Raw genomic sequence first — 14,573 nt, 5'->3', positions numbered from 1 at the left:
AGGGGTACACAGAGAAAAACCCTGTCTTGGGGACTTGGGGGCAGGAAACCAAACAAAGAAATAGAAAACAAAACCAAACAAAGAACAAAAGACCAACTTTTCTACAGTTCATCATAATTAAAACATTACTTTCTTAGCTATTAAAAAAAAGAATACTTTTTAATAATTGCATGCATGTCTACTGCCAGGTGGTCATGGCACATGCTTTTGTCGTAGCATTTGGGAGGCAGAGGCAGTCAGATATCTCTGAGTTCAAGGCCAGCCTGATCTATAGAGTGAGTTCCAGGACAGCCAGGGCTACACAGAGAAACCCTGTTTCAAAAAACCAAACCACCTAGCAATGCATGTCAGCGATGCCTGCGTCCCAGCGCGGGGGCATGCACACAGAGGAGCAGCGGAAGCTTCAGGCCATCCTGCTCGGCCCTGTTTGCTCAGGGCCTCCTGTGAGTTCAGGGTGGAGCCTGCACATGTGTGATTCTGTCTAGTGTGGACTGGTGGTTCATTCCCACTGCACTCTTGCCCCCAGTCTCACAGTTCTTGCTGAAGGGAGGTTCGCCAATGTACATTTTCCCAGAAGGCATTTTTCCAATTTCTGTATCTGAGATACTAGAAAGCACATTAGCAGGGCCAGTGTGAGCAGTGGAGTCACTAGCAAAGGCACAGTGGCGTGACAGTGCACAGTGGTGCAATGCAAAGGACACTTAGAGCACAGTGACCTCTCTTCTGCTGGGAGAGCACACTAGCGGTAGCTCGCTTTTCCTTCACCACCTACACTGAGCTTCTGAAGGATGTATGGCCACCCATACATCCTTCAGAATGTATTGATTTTGGAGTCACAGGTTTTAAGAAGTAGGTGAAATTTTATACGTTTAATTTTTTTCTCCAAAAGACATTCTGTATGCTGCTAACGATGATAGTTTTAAGCTTGTTTGTTTACTCTGGTCTTTTTAAAAACTAGGTTAAATTAAAATATAAATATAAAGCAAGAATCTTCCTGGAGGAAAGCCTGTCGTTTGGAGTCCTTGGGGAGCACGGGCGAGGAGTCACCGAGCACTATGGGATCAGTGTGAGTTCTCTCACTGGGAAGCTGCCCTGTCGGAAGCCCGTCAAGGAAAGAACTTCACTATCAGAGCTCATGAGGCTTCCGTGTCTGGGTGGATCTGGTCAGCCCAGTCAGGACCCTGCCCTTCCTCTGGAGTTTGTTCTGTTTCCCAGGGGTGGGGGTAGTATGTATAACTTGGCTTTTCATGTCTCTTCTAGGTGCAGCTAGGTTTGTGTTACATTTGTTAAGATCACGAAGAATTGCCTTAGTAGCTGGTCAGAGTGACACATGCCTGTGATCCCAGCAGTTGGGAAACTGAGGTCTTCCAGGGCTACCCAAATGATCCCACACCCAAACAGCAACAACAAAAAGGATTCCCTTAGTCCTTCTAAAGACGTTTTTAGGATTTAAAATTCTACATATGGTTTATGGAAGTACATACATACAGTTGTGCCGTGTGTGGGGTGTGTGTGTGTGTGTGTTGGCAGCATGTGTGGCCATAGTTGATAGTAATTTTGACATATACATGCATGCTGTCAAAAACGCCACTGAGAATGGATTCAGCAAAGCTACTAAAGGCCCAAAAGTTGGAATAAGAACGCCAAGTGCCCTGGGGTGTGCTCTTGGTGCCTCAGGCTGGTGATAGCTGCCTTGCAGGCCACCGTGGATAGAGTTACAGGGAGCCTTTTTTCCAAAATGTGCTTTGCTACCTGTGTCACCTAGTTGATGGATAAAATAGAAAGTTCCCTTAGTTATGTGCACTGAGTACCAGACCACCCCAGAGAAAAGAGTGCAGAACGATGCCCAGGAAGTTAGACGATGGCTGATGTCAGCAAGCGTGGGGAGGGACCTGGGTGAGCTGTAACTGTGTGAAATTAATGAGGAAAACCACCGTCCTCAGACCAGCCTGTCGGTGACTGGCTTTCTGTTTTTCCTGATAGATTGATGATATCGACCTTATCAGTGCTAACATGGAGAATGCACTCGCTTCTGTCGGGGGCTTCTGCTGTGGCCGCTCCTTCGTGGTTGACCATCAGGTGATGCCTCTTAGAAATGATGCACAGTTGTAGACAGTTGTCCCCACCACCCCTTCAGAGCGCAGCTTCCAATATAAGATTTAACTCAGAATTTGTTACACGGGTTTTATTTAAAAGCCTGGGGGTGTTGTTTTATTTTGTTTTGTTTTATGTCATTGTTTTAAAGGTTTTTGTTTTGTTTATTTATATGAATATACTGTAGTTATACATACCAGAAGAGGGTATCAGATCCCATTACAGATGGTTGTGAGCCCCCTTGTGGTTACTGGGACTTGAACTCAGGACCTCTGGAAGAGCAGTCAGTGCTCTTAACCACTGAGCCATCTCTCCAGCTCCCTAAAAGCCTGTTTTTAAAGGATAGCTCGAAGTGTTTACAGATACATAAAGCCATTATCTCTCGAGAAAGCATCTTAGTTTTGTTACAGATGCGTCCTGTGGTTCAGTCTGTATGCCTGCTATTCAGATGGCTGTGCCCTTCTGTGGGGACTGGGTGCCTTCCAAAAGTCCCTCTCCACAGAGAGAACATCTTTGTCTTTGTTTCTCCTTAGCGGCTCTCTGGTCAAGGATACTGCTTTTCTGCTTCGTTACCTCCCCTGCTAGCTGCTGCTGCCATTGAGGCCCTCAACATCATGGAAGAGAATCCAGGTAACAGTGCTAGGAAAGGTGGGGACCTGGGTCAGTGCCAGGCCTCAGTGCTTTCCCAAGCATAATGGCTGCCATGATTTGGAGAAGTTAGCTAAGTGCGCTGAGCTTTAGTAGATGTCATTCCTTTTCTATCTTGTTTTCCCTTCAGCCTTTGAAGCATCAACTGCTAACAATGCTAGCCTGTTCTGTCAGCAAACAACTCTGGGCAAAGGAAAAAGTTAACTGGGAATTGCAAGTGGCCTTTGGCTATAATAGTGCAGCCTTTAAAACCAAAAAGGGCTGGCAAGATGGCTCGGTGGATAAAGGTGCACACATGCAACCGTGGCAGCTTGTGTTCCATCCCCAGAACCCAGATGCAGGTGGTAGAGAACTAGCTCCATAAAATTGTCCTCTGACCCCCACACATGCACAGCGTTGCATGACTCCAACCCCAAATACACTAATAATGAGTACTGTTAAATGACAGGAAAGGAGAAGGGGCTTGCTTAGCTGACACTCCCAGGTTCCCAGCAGAGGTGTCAGCTCACACGGTCACATGTGTGTCTCAAGCTTTCCTTGAGTAAAAGGAAAACATCCCAAAACATTACCATGCTGCCCACTGGTTTAGGTTAAGAGCAGAGTAGGAAGCGTGCACCCAGTGATCTTAGCTGGGCGTGGGTGGCTCTCTCAGTAAGGGCGAGGCCTGCACTTGGCTCATTGAGGAGAGCAAGCAGCACCAGCGAGAAGGAGCCAGTTGGTGACATCATGAAGCCCAGGCCCTCACGCTATGCGTAGCTGAGTGTCTGTTCACACCCATCGCATCTACAGCATTTCAAACTAAGGATTTGGGCTTTTAGAGGAGTCCATAAGCTGGTACCAACAAATGTCTTAAGTATACCATCAAACTTTTCTTTTCAACGCAGATATTTTTGCAGTTTTAAAGAAAAAATGCCAGAACATCCATAAGTCTCTACAAGGGTAAGTGTATGGCTTCCAGCCAGCAGAGCACACGTCTCCACCACGCTCTGCAGCAGTGTAGCTCTGAGTTTTATGAGGTCTGGGCCTTTCAACCACACAGCAACTACAAAAGCAAAAACTCAGTGCATGTAGCTTTGAATACAACTGGACCAGCTGTTCGCCATGTCCTAAAGTCAAGGCCTTGCTTTTCTAGAAGTCACACAGTGTGTTAGTGGGTACTGTGTGCAGGAGGAAAATAAATGACCCTACGCCTGTTACCCGGGATGACCAAGTGAGCATGGTGAATCTCATCTCGTCAGATAGAACAGCCCTGCTCTCCACACTGCTCTTAGTGAATGTGACAGAGAAAAGAAGTTAGTCAGTCATGAGTGTTCTTTTTATAAAAATGAAAAGTCTTCAGGCTGAGTTTTGGTGCCAAAGGAAATGATCTCACATTGCTCTAGATCTTTCCTTTAGCTCCCTAAGGATATGTGTGCCTCTTGGGCTGTGAAAGTGCCAACTCTTGTGTAAGATGTGGGAATAGACACTGCTGAAAGCGAGGGCAGGTGAGTTGTGGCCTGAGTGGTCACAACTGTTGTGTGAGCGGGCAGACTGTGGTGCTCTGTGTGTCTACCGCGTGGGGAGTGGCTCTTGCAAGACCTATGGTGGGAGGGTCACTGTCACTTGTGTATTCATTCTCTGGCACAGTACAGCACATTGGAAGGTTGCACATCCACAGCAGCAGCCTGAGGTGACCTGGGCTCCAGTTTTCTCCAAGGCCTGTCCTACCACTGGCTCTGTCCAGACTTCTTTCCTCTGTACCTGGCCATCTGTCTTTATCCACCCACTCTAGTGGATAGCCTGGGCTCATGCTGTTACTCCCTGCATGCTCATGGACAGCTGCCAACATAGGTGTGTGTGTGTGTGTGTGTGTGTGTGCGTGCGTGTGTGTGTGTGTTGCATTCTGCTGTCCCTAACTTGTAGACTTCTTTTTAAGATTTCAAATGTCTTCATCTTGGTCTCCTGAGAAGACTTTCTTTCACACCCTGTTCTTTAGAGTGTAGCCTCAGATTGTTTCATAATTCTTGTATATGAATCTCCTTAGGGAGCTAAAAGAAAGATCTAGAACAATGTAAGATCATTTTCTGTGGCACCAAAACTCAGCCTGAAGCTGTGTGTGTTTACAAGCCCACATATGTGCGTGTATATGGGAAGAACCACTTGCTTTCATTTCCTAGTTACCGTGCATCTTGGTTTTTGAGAAACTGTCTCTCATTGGCCTACAGCCTGCCCCGCAGGTTTGGCTGGCTAGCTAGTTAACTCAAGGGCTATACCTTTCTCCAGGATCCCAGCAGGCACCACCACAACCCAGCATTTTTTACATAAGTTCTGGGGATTCAAACTGAGGTCCTTGCCTACCCTTTTCTGTTTTAGGCCTGTCTTCTCTGCCTTGTCTGGCTCTTCCCTTTCCCGGGTCATTAGAGTAGCTCCACTCCACGTCTTTATAACCCTGTCCATGAGACTCCCTCCCTTTTTCTGCTCTGTGTTGCTTGTCTGGTCAGGATTTGTGCCCGCTCTTTCTATGTCCATGGCCTCCTCTTGACCTTCCACTAGAAGCTGAGAGCTGGTTGTTTCTTTTCCACTTGGCCAAACTGCAGGTTAACAGTGGTGACAATGGTGCAGAACTAACAGGACTCCCCTCAGGGCTCAGCTGCCATGTCTCATGGTGTTCAGGTCAGACCACCCTGTCTTCCTCTGCATTCTGCATTCCCTAACTTGTAGGCTTCCTTTTGAGACTTCAGATGTCTTCATCTTGGTCTCCTGAGAAGACTTTCTTCAACACCCTGCTCCGTAGGGTATAGCCTCAGATTTTATTCAGAATTCTTGTACATGAACAGCTCAGGTTTTTGTGTCTCCTTTGTGGCTTGCTGAAGAGCTCCATAGTCCAGTCAAACTATGCACTCAGTAGCTACACCAGGAAGACCCTGCAGGAACTTGATACACCATGCCAGTCAGCAATGTGGAAGGGAATGGCAAATAAAGCAGAAAGGGGAGTAAGCCTAGTGGGTGGGGACATGGATTGATTGAAGATGGAACCTATAGCTATTGGCCTTGAATCTTAACAAAATTGTTCTCTGTGGTGTGCAGTAATGTATCAGATGGCGAAAGAGCGCCAGCGTGCCAGTTAGGATATGCATGCAGACAGAACAACCTCATAGTTGCCGAGAACAGTGCTTGGCCTCTAGATGTAAAGAAGGGGAAACCAACAGGCTCTTTCAGAAATTTGTTTGCTGTGTGAGTGAGACAGAACTGTAGCTATCTAGGCCTTTCATCTGAGGGTGTCTGGGAGGAGGTTCAGTGTATGGTGTATGACAGGCTTCACCGGTCCCCAAGACAGTCACTGGAGAGCAGCAATGGATTCCCAGGTTTATATTTGAAAGTCCTGCTCTGGAGAGGGTTTGAGTCATTAGCACACAGGTATACTGAAAGTATGTCCAAGTGTAGAGGGCAGGAACCAGCTGAGGAGGAGTGCACAGTGAGGAGGAAGAAAAGGAGGAGGAGGAGGAAGAGGAAGAGGAGGAGGAGGAATCGCCCCCTTTGTCTCTGAGGTTGGGTTTGGGAAAGTCATCTACCTGCTGTTGGCCATCAGAGCTGGGAGATCTCCACTGTGTGTGTGGAGACCGCATTGATAGCTGACTCTTCCTGAACCACAGGATGAAGGCCATGGCTCTGAGCCTAGGAGCAAGCCCAGTGCTTGCTTTTCTCCTGTCTGGGTACAGTGATGGTTACCAAGTGTGTAGTAGGTCCGGAAGCAAAGTGCCTCAGCTTCGGAACTAGAACTACAGCTCTGTCTTAGCACAGACAGGCATTGTCTCATTCCTCTCACCTGCCCTACCCATGCATGACTCGTCTGCTTCTTGAGGGAGGTGAGTCATCTGAGATGCTATTTGAAACATGAGAAATTGGTGCTGCTTCCTGCACCCATTCAGGAGTCAAAGAGGATAGGACTTGGGAGCGTGCTGCTTAGTTTCTGCATTGATGAGAACTACCGTAGGCTTCCCCATGGCAGATGCCCTAGGTCCTAAGGGTCTAAACTCAGATCTGTGCCTTGCTCTATCGAGAGAACCTAATGTCTAGAATTACATTCCAGTAAGGAAGATACAAGTGGTTGTAAGCCAGTGAGAGCAGCCGCCAGCACCTCACACGGTACCTCTGTTCCAAGTTTCCTCCTCACTGAGTGCAGGCTCCAGGCAATTCAAGCAGAAAGAGAGTTTTCTTCACAGCTCCGTGGTTCTAGTCCATAGTTTTGGGGAAATCTGGACAGAGCCAAGGCACAGAAGAGGCAGTTAGGCTCCACATGGCTTTCAGGAGTTCACCCCTGTGACCTCAGAGCTCTGCACTTCCTAAAGGTGCGTGACTTCTGCCAGTAGTGCTCAGTGGGCCCTGAGCAGTGGGGACAGTCATCCAGGCCACAGCTGTAGTCAGTAAAAGCTGTCAAACTCTGAGCTAACATTCCAGCACTGCCCAGGGCTTTGCTTCATCCTGAGGGAAACCTGGGCCTAAGAACAAGGAGCTGAACAAAAGCAGCAGATGGGCAGCCCAGTCTCAAAGGCATGGACTACAGCTGTATCCTTGGAGATGGACAGCGCAGTGAAGGTGAACCCTAAAGGAGTAAACCCCTGACAAAGCAGATCTCTGTGTGTTAATCTAAGAAGAAAATCTTAATCCACACAAGATTTAAAGTAGATTGCACAGATAAGACAATCATGCCACTTAAACCTATTGTTGATAGTCAAAATACAGTGTTGCTAGTCAGAGTATAACGTCCTTATGTCGTGTCTCTATGGCACTCTAAAACTCAGATAATAAGGAAGGAGCATGCATGATAGTGCATACACTTGAAGGAAGCAAACAGGAAAAATGGTAGAAAATTGTGTATGCATCCTGCTGTAAGTGGGTCCCAAGGGAACCCCCTCCCCCCAAGAAAGGCTGCATGAATTGGGTCTCACAATGGACAATTTTCTTGGAGACAAGAGAGCAGTGTATATTAGGTGAAGAGATGGGGGAAGCAAGCCCAGAGTGAGGGGGTTATGAGAGGGGTGACCATGAGGGACAAGCAACAAGGATGCCTAGACCCCCATGGGAGTCTGGAAACGAGAGACCACAGCATCCCATGAACAGCAGCCTTCCACCCCATGCACACAGAAACAGTTTCACAGGCGTTCCCTAGATGGGAAGGTACCGATTACTTCTCAAGGTGGAGTCCCACCATGCAGTGGGATGTTCTTGCCGGCATCCCCAGTTCTGCTTTTAGTTCAGTGGGCCTCGACATAGCTATTTACTTATTTATGTATTTTATCCGTGGCATTAGGACTGAACCCAGGTCCTTACCATGCTATGTCAGCATGATGCCCTAACTCCAGCCAGTGCCCTAACAGTTACACTGTGTGGGGTCTCTGTGAGCCCCCAGTGTACCAATGTCACGTGTGTTTGTTTCTCTAGTGTTTCGGGTTTAAAAGTGGTGGGAGAGTCCCTTTCTCCGGCGCTTCATCTCCAGCTGGAAGAGAGCAGGGGCTCTCGGGAGAAAGATGTGAAGCTGCTTCAAGCAATCGTCGATCAGGTAAGTATACAGTTACACAGCCCCCACCCTTGCTTACCTCATTTTCACAACACCTCCCTACCCCAAAAAGGTCGGGTATGCCACAGCTGCTGCTCACCACACTCATGGCGGCCCTCCCAGCCAGCCCTGGGAGCTGACAGGGAGCCTGGAAGGCAGGCTGAGGGCTTCTCTCACCTTGTCAGCCTAACTCCTGACGTTGTGAACTTGCTGCTGCATTGAGTATAGCTGTGCTCAGCTTCTCTCCTAAACAGCCCTGCAGAACACTCATCCACTCACCATTTATACTCTTGAGACCAGGACTCACTCTGTCACTAGGCTAGCCTGGAATTCACCGTCTAGCTCAGGCTGGACTTCCAACTCACAGACCATTCTAACTGCATCCTGAGCACTGGAATTGCAAATGTGAGCCACCAATCCTGACTAAATGGCTGTTTATGAGTTTTGCTAATATTCCACTTATTTCACTCATTTCTGCTAAGTTGCTGACTCCATGTGCTCACTGGGCGGTTGCTTGGCCACCCTCCCAGCAGCTGTCTCTCCAGAAGCCGCCCTGCCCGTCTTCCAGGCTATTGCCCAATCCTTGCAGAAATCCAGGGTGCTGCAGCACTGCGGGAGGGGGATGCATGCCTGGGGCCGTGCAGCTCCCCATAGAACCTGGCACAGGTTTAAGCCTTTGTGTCTTTAAGGAGTAAAGGCTTCATCCCACTTTGCTGCTGCCCTGGGACAATGCCACCCAGCTCCCTAAAGTAAAGACATTGTCTGCCACCTGTCCCCTTCATCCCTGTGGCATGTGTAATCTGGAGTGAGAAGTAAGAATCTATGGAGGAATGTACACGGTACACTACGTACATGGTACACACACATGGTACAGAACCTCTTGGGACCTACTGTCTTTAAAAAAACAAACCAGTTGGGCAGTGGTGGCACACGCCTTTAATCCCAGCACTTGGGAGGCAGAGGCAGGCAGATTTCTGAGTTCAAGGCCAGCCTGGTCTACAGAGTGAATTCCAGGACAGCCAGGGCTACACAGAGAAACCCTATCTCAAAAAACAAAACAAAACAAAACAAAAAACAAGAAAGCAAAAAAGAAGAATAAGAAGACGATGAAGAAGAAGAAGAACAACAACAACAACAGAAAAAACAAAAAAACAAACCAAATCTAAGATTCAAAATTAAAGACATGTGTACGTCCTTATCACAGTATGGTGATCAGGCTAAGAATACTTGGCTGGCTGGAAAAGAACACATCACACATGTCTTCTCAGGCTCAGCTCTGCGGGCCTGCGGAAAGACAGGCTTCCTTAAAGGGACCCAGCATCCTCTACCGTTTTACTGCCTCAGTGTCTTACCCCAGAAATACGCAGACGTGAACTTCAGTTCTTGGGTAGAGGTTTTAGAAAAGGTAAGACAGATACACATGTTCAGAACCACCCAATGGACAGCCAGCACAGCTAAGGATTACATTATGTCCTGTGGCTGCTGAGCCTGCTGTCTCCCACAGGACTGCTGTTACTGGTAGGCTCACTGCCTTAGCAAACACTGCTGTTCAGAGACACAGGGCTCACATGCAAGCAGTGGGCATGAGCAAGCAGACTACATGCACACACATTCTCAGAACAAAGCCTGAAGATGGGGGCTGGAGAGATGGCTTAGTCGCTTTCCTCTTGCTGTGACAAACCACCAAGACCAAGACAACTTCAGAGAGTCAGAAGCCATGACGGTGGAGAAAAGGCATAGTGGCAGCAACAGCCATGAATTAACGCTCACCTTGATCCACAAGTAGGCAAAGAACACACTGGGAGTAGCAGGAGGATTTGAAGCCTCAAAGCCCACCCCCCAGTGACACACCTTCTCCAGGAAGACCACACCTCCTAATCCTTCTCAAACAGCTCCACCAACTGGAGGCCATGTATTCGAATATTTGAGCCTATGGGGGCTGTTCTCATTCAAGCCACCACATCCAGACATCTCATAGGCTTTGTAGTCACCATCACAGGGAAGTCTGAGTCCAAAAGAAGGGTTTGCCTTGAGAACAGTAGGGGCACATAAGCTTTGTCTCCTAGAACTCTAAATGGAAATAAAAGTGACAGGTACTTTTGAGGACAGCATATCTGTCACCATGACCTACGTGACTGTTATATCCCCTCTCTCCCTCCCTGTAGTGCATGGAGAAGGGCATCGCACTGACTCAGGCCCGGTACTTGGACAAGGAAGAGAAGTGCCTTCCTCCTCCAAGGTTGGTAATATTAAAGGGCAGTGCCGCTTCCTGCTTTACACTCTTGAAATGTGCTGGGAAACCTTGAAATATTGCAGGATAAGAATGTCCCTACAGTACAGCACACATCCTGGTCCATTTAGCCACAAGATGTTTTTCATTTTAACTGAAAAGCATCACAGGACTGAGTGTCCTCCTAGGTGACTCAACAGTGAGCTTCAGTGACAGACTATTCGACAGCTGTAACAGCTGGAGTCCAACTGTAGCTTGTGCTGTGGAGACGCTCCATGGAGAAGGGAGCAGCCTGGGTGTGGTCACCTTGCCAACGGTGCTTGTGGGTCTGCATGCATCATTCTGCAAACACCAGCTACAGCAGGACGGCAAAGCAAGGGGGAGGGGTAGGCTCACGAATAGGCTGTTGAAGTACTCAGCTCTGACCCAGAACCTGCACTGTGATCAGAAGAAATGAACACTCCAACCACCTTAGCCCTGGGTCAGAAATCACAGAAGAGACTGGCATGATGCTAAGACTTCCTAGAACAGGTGACACCCTGACCTCAGAGAATTAGGTACAGACTTCCCAGCTTCTGATAGTTTCCCTTCACATTTACCATGATGGGAAAGCACACCCATAAGAACATTCATTTAGTGGTATCTGATAGCATGGCATATAACGTTAGTTTGTTGTAAGTGACTTTCCCACACTGTAGGCTAATGTCCCGAACTCAGGTGTTACAATGCCTGAGCACAGTGGGGAACTGGCCAAAGTGGATTGGATCTGTAGAGGATTTGTTGGGGTGTGGTCCCACCCTAGGCCAAGCAGTATCTGCTCAGGAGGACCCTGGTAGACACCGTGATCTTCAGCAGATGACACACTGTAGTTTGCTGGGGTGTGCAGTGGCCTGAGCACCTCCAGGACAACCTGGAGCACAGAGTGTAAGATGCAGGTGCACTAGGGTGCAGGGCTCCCTGTGTCCTAAGAACTAGAAAACCTTCTGAAATAGACATTCATGTCCCGGCTGAGTTATTAAGTAGGAGCACCCCGGCAGACCAGTGTGAGAAATGGTGACTTGCTGCTTTGGGCCCAGGACTGCTTAGAGTAGTAGATCATTGAGAGGCTTGGTTTCCAGCCTCAGTGGCTTCCCCCAAAGAAAACACTTGGACTTGATACAGGTGAGTGGGGATGCCGAGAGGCACGGCTTCTGCCTGTGGCCACAGAGAACTGTTGTGTTAGGCTTGCAGGCTGCAGATCCCCACAGCTACTTCCTTCTGCTGCATGGTAGGAAGTCAGCAGCAGGTAGAAGGCTGGCTCCCTCAGAGCCGGAACAGTCTGCTGCACAAGTGTATGACCTCGTCTTCCTGTGCTTTGTCTTCTCAGCATCAGGGTTGTGGTCACCGTGGAGCAGACGGAGGAAGAGCTACAGAGGGCTGCATCCACCATCAGGGAGGCGGCCCAAGCTGTGCTGTTGTAGGCTCCTGCCCAGTGCTTCAGCCATGTCACCTGCAGATGGAACTACTCAGAGACCTCCAGCTGGCCAGGGAATGGATTGCTGCCAGGGTGTGGCTGTGCTTGAGTACACAGCCAGAGTGGATGGTTGTATCCAGCAGGAGCTGACTTGTAGGGATGACAGATGACAGCATATCCCTGGTGTTTCTGCGGTGCCGTGTGCTCTGTCAGGATGCTTCACTGTCTGTCATTTGTATTCGCTTTTGTTTAAAACTGGAGCTTCCGTTTTCCCTCTGCCGTCTGTGGGAATGATTCAATAAGCACTCCTCCGTATCCATAGAAAAGGACTTTGCAGCTAAGAGGGACTCTCCATGTATCCAGTTACTGTGGAAGACTGAGAGACTGTGTCCTCCCCCGTCCTCAGGCAGAGCTCAGTGGTGGCTGCTATGCAGATACTCTGTGTTATAAATGTCATACGACATGGTGATCCTAGGACTCTATGTGCTCCAGTTACTGATACTGTCATGTCTAATCTGAGCTTCACTAACAAATCTTCATACCGCTTCCTAAGCAATAATCTGAATCAAACATTATTTTATTTTTGTGTAATTGACTTTATATTTTTTATATATTCTCTAGTCAGTTTTGGGAAGAGGGTTATTATTCTGATCCCCAAATACAAATCATGCCCTTGGTATTTTCTAATATGTCCAATGTCCTTTTTCATGGTGGTTTTGTCCAGGAGCATAGACCTGTGGGCTTTTTCTAAGCTGAGAAAAACGAGACCTTTCCTCTTTCACTCTATAAATTCCAGATGCCTCCAAAAAATAGGGATGCTCTAAACGTGATTTCCAAGCCGTACACTGGCTGCCGCTGTCCTTAGCGAGCGTGTTGAGTGGTATAAAGGCTTGTGACATGTGCCACGGATCGTGTGCATGGAAGGCCTTCTCTTGTCGTTGCACGGGCAGAGGAGTCAGGTCGTTTAAATGTCGTTTTCTGATGTGCGTTCATGTGAACCGTGGGTCGGCATCTTCTTAAGTGATCTGTGACATTTTTAATGTTTCTATTTCATACGTGCCTTGTGATTGCTGCTGCTGTGAGGGTACACTCCTGTCGGGGAAAAGTCTGTTTTGGTTTGGTTTTTAATGAAATAAACCTCTAAGAGCTTACATTCCTGAAAAGGAGTCTGTTTGGATAGCAGCTTGCTCAGCTCAGCAGTCTCTTGATTTTAACCTTCATTTTCCCTGTGTGTTTTTCTTTTGTTGTAGAGCATAACTAAATTTCTTAGTCCCTTTTCCCAGCCCAACCAAAGACTATCTACTATCTCAAAATTTTTAGGTTCCTACTGATTGAACACTGACTACTTCGGACTATAAGAAGGCTGGAGTGGGGCCAGGAGAGTTCTTGCCTGCCAAACACAGGCCCTGGGTTTGATCCTCATCTGGGGAAGGAAGCTTGGCTGAGTGGCAGGGCAGTTGCCTCTAATCGCTGAGAAGAGACGGTCCAGAGAGGCAGCGCAGCGCCTGAGGTGCTGGCCACCATCTCTGTTGGTGTACTCCCCCAGCTTCCCATGAAACCATCCCACGTCCTTCACCATGGAGCCCACACAGAACCAACATGAAGTTCAAGCCTCAGGATCCCTGTGGCCCCTGGGTCAGGCCCAGTCACCATGTTGGGGGGGGGGGGACTTCTAGGGAGACATGAACAGACATCTATTCGCCTCAGACAAGACACCAACAAAAGACCAAGGGAACAGCTCACTCTTGTCTAGCTTGGTAGACAAGTGGCTGATTGCAGCTACCTGTAGGAACACAGCAAACTAGAAAAATGTGAACTGCTTCTATATCCTTAGGTGGGGCTGGGGCCTCATGAGCCCAGGCCCACCTCATGACAGACTGTTAAAGGCTCAAGTCTATGTGGTCTCACGGTGGTATTGACAGCTTCAGGAGAACAATGAGCACATCATTTCTGGGGACATCACATTAGCTAGCACACATCAGTTCTCCACAAGGGAGGTGAGTTGACACTGAAAAGTTATCGGATCACCTCAAGGCTCAAGCTTAACAAACTCCAGGTTAGACAAGACAACGAAATACTAGGTGCAGCTCGGTCAACCCGCTATAAACACCAAAGCCACTGCATGCAAAAGATGAAAGTTCAAGTAAGGCCAAGTTCCCTGGGAAGCGGACAACTAGGAAAGCGTTGAGATGAAACACTCAAAGTACCGAAGTGAAGACTTTGTCTGCCAAGAGTTCTCCATCTACCCAAACGGTCAATCAGTAATGCAGCGAACAGAAGAACATTTCCAGACGGAGTCTACGACTTGCAAGTCACCTCATGGCAAGGACCAAGGAAACCTTTCAGTGTGGGAGGAAATGGTCCCAGATGGGGAAGCAAACAGAATTGGCAAGGCTGGAGCAATAAAGTTGGCACCGAGATGAACAGACTCAAGAGCCTCGGTGTTGTAGGAAGTATTGAAACAACAACGTGTTAGCTTACACCCTTCGTTTGCTGTGTGATCGTTGTCCTAATTACCATTGTGCTGGTTGTTTTAATGATGTACCTAAATCTACTTTGTATCAGTACTAACTTAGTTTTGGTAAAACAGGGAAGGGCTTCAGTATAGCTCC

The 14,573-nt window shown here is 48.1% G+C and overlaps 1 protein-coding gene across 2 annotated transcripts in view; it reads left to right on the top strand.

The window, feature by feature from the left end:
- The window catches only part of Sptlc1 (serine palmitoyltransferase long chain base subunit 1), a 44,653-nt gene extending 31,541 nt beyond the window's left edge, over nucleotides 1–13,112 (top strand). For both annotated transcript variants that reach the window (XM_021180084.2, XM_029468443.2), the window contains exons 9-15: nucleotides 959–1,066; nucleotides 1,984–2,079; nucleotides 2,628–2,724; nucleotides 3,627–3,681; nucleotides 8,164–8,281; nucleotides 10,444–10,517; nucleotides 11,875–13,112. In XM_021180084.2, the coding sequence (XP_021035743.1) occupies nucleotides 959–1,066; nucleotides 1,984–2,079; nucleotides 2,628–2,724; nucleotides 3,627–3,681; nucleotides 8,164–8,281; nucleotides 10,444–10,517; nucleotides 11,875–11,968 (642 nt within the window). In that variant the 3' untranslated portion in view covers nucleotides 11,969–13,112. The remainder of the gene's footprint in view (nucleotides 1–958; nucleotides 1,067–1,983; nucleotides 2,080–2,627; nucleotides 2,725–3,626; nucleotides 3,682–8,163; nucleotides 8,282–10,443; nucleotides 10,518–11,874) is intronic.
- The last annotated feature ends 1,461 nt before the right edge of the window (nucleotides 13,113–14,573 follow it).

This window comes from Mus caroli, unplaced genomic scaffold (assembly GCF_978045245.1).
Source record: "Mus caroli unplaced genomic scaffold, Mus_caroli_1 scaffold_15, whole genome shotgun sequence".
Classification (NCBI taxonomy): domain Eukaryota; kingdom Metazoa; phylum Chordata; class Mammalia; order Rodentia; family Muridae; genus Mus; species Mus caroli.
Note: the sequence above shows the minus strand (reverse complement) of the source record. Positions and strands in the feature narration are given on the sequence as shown.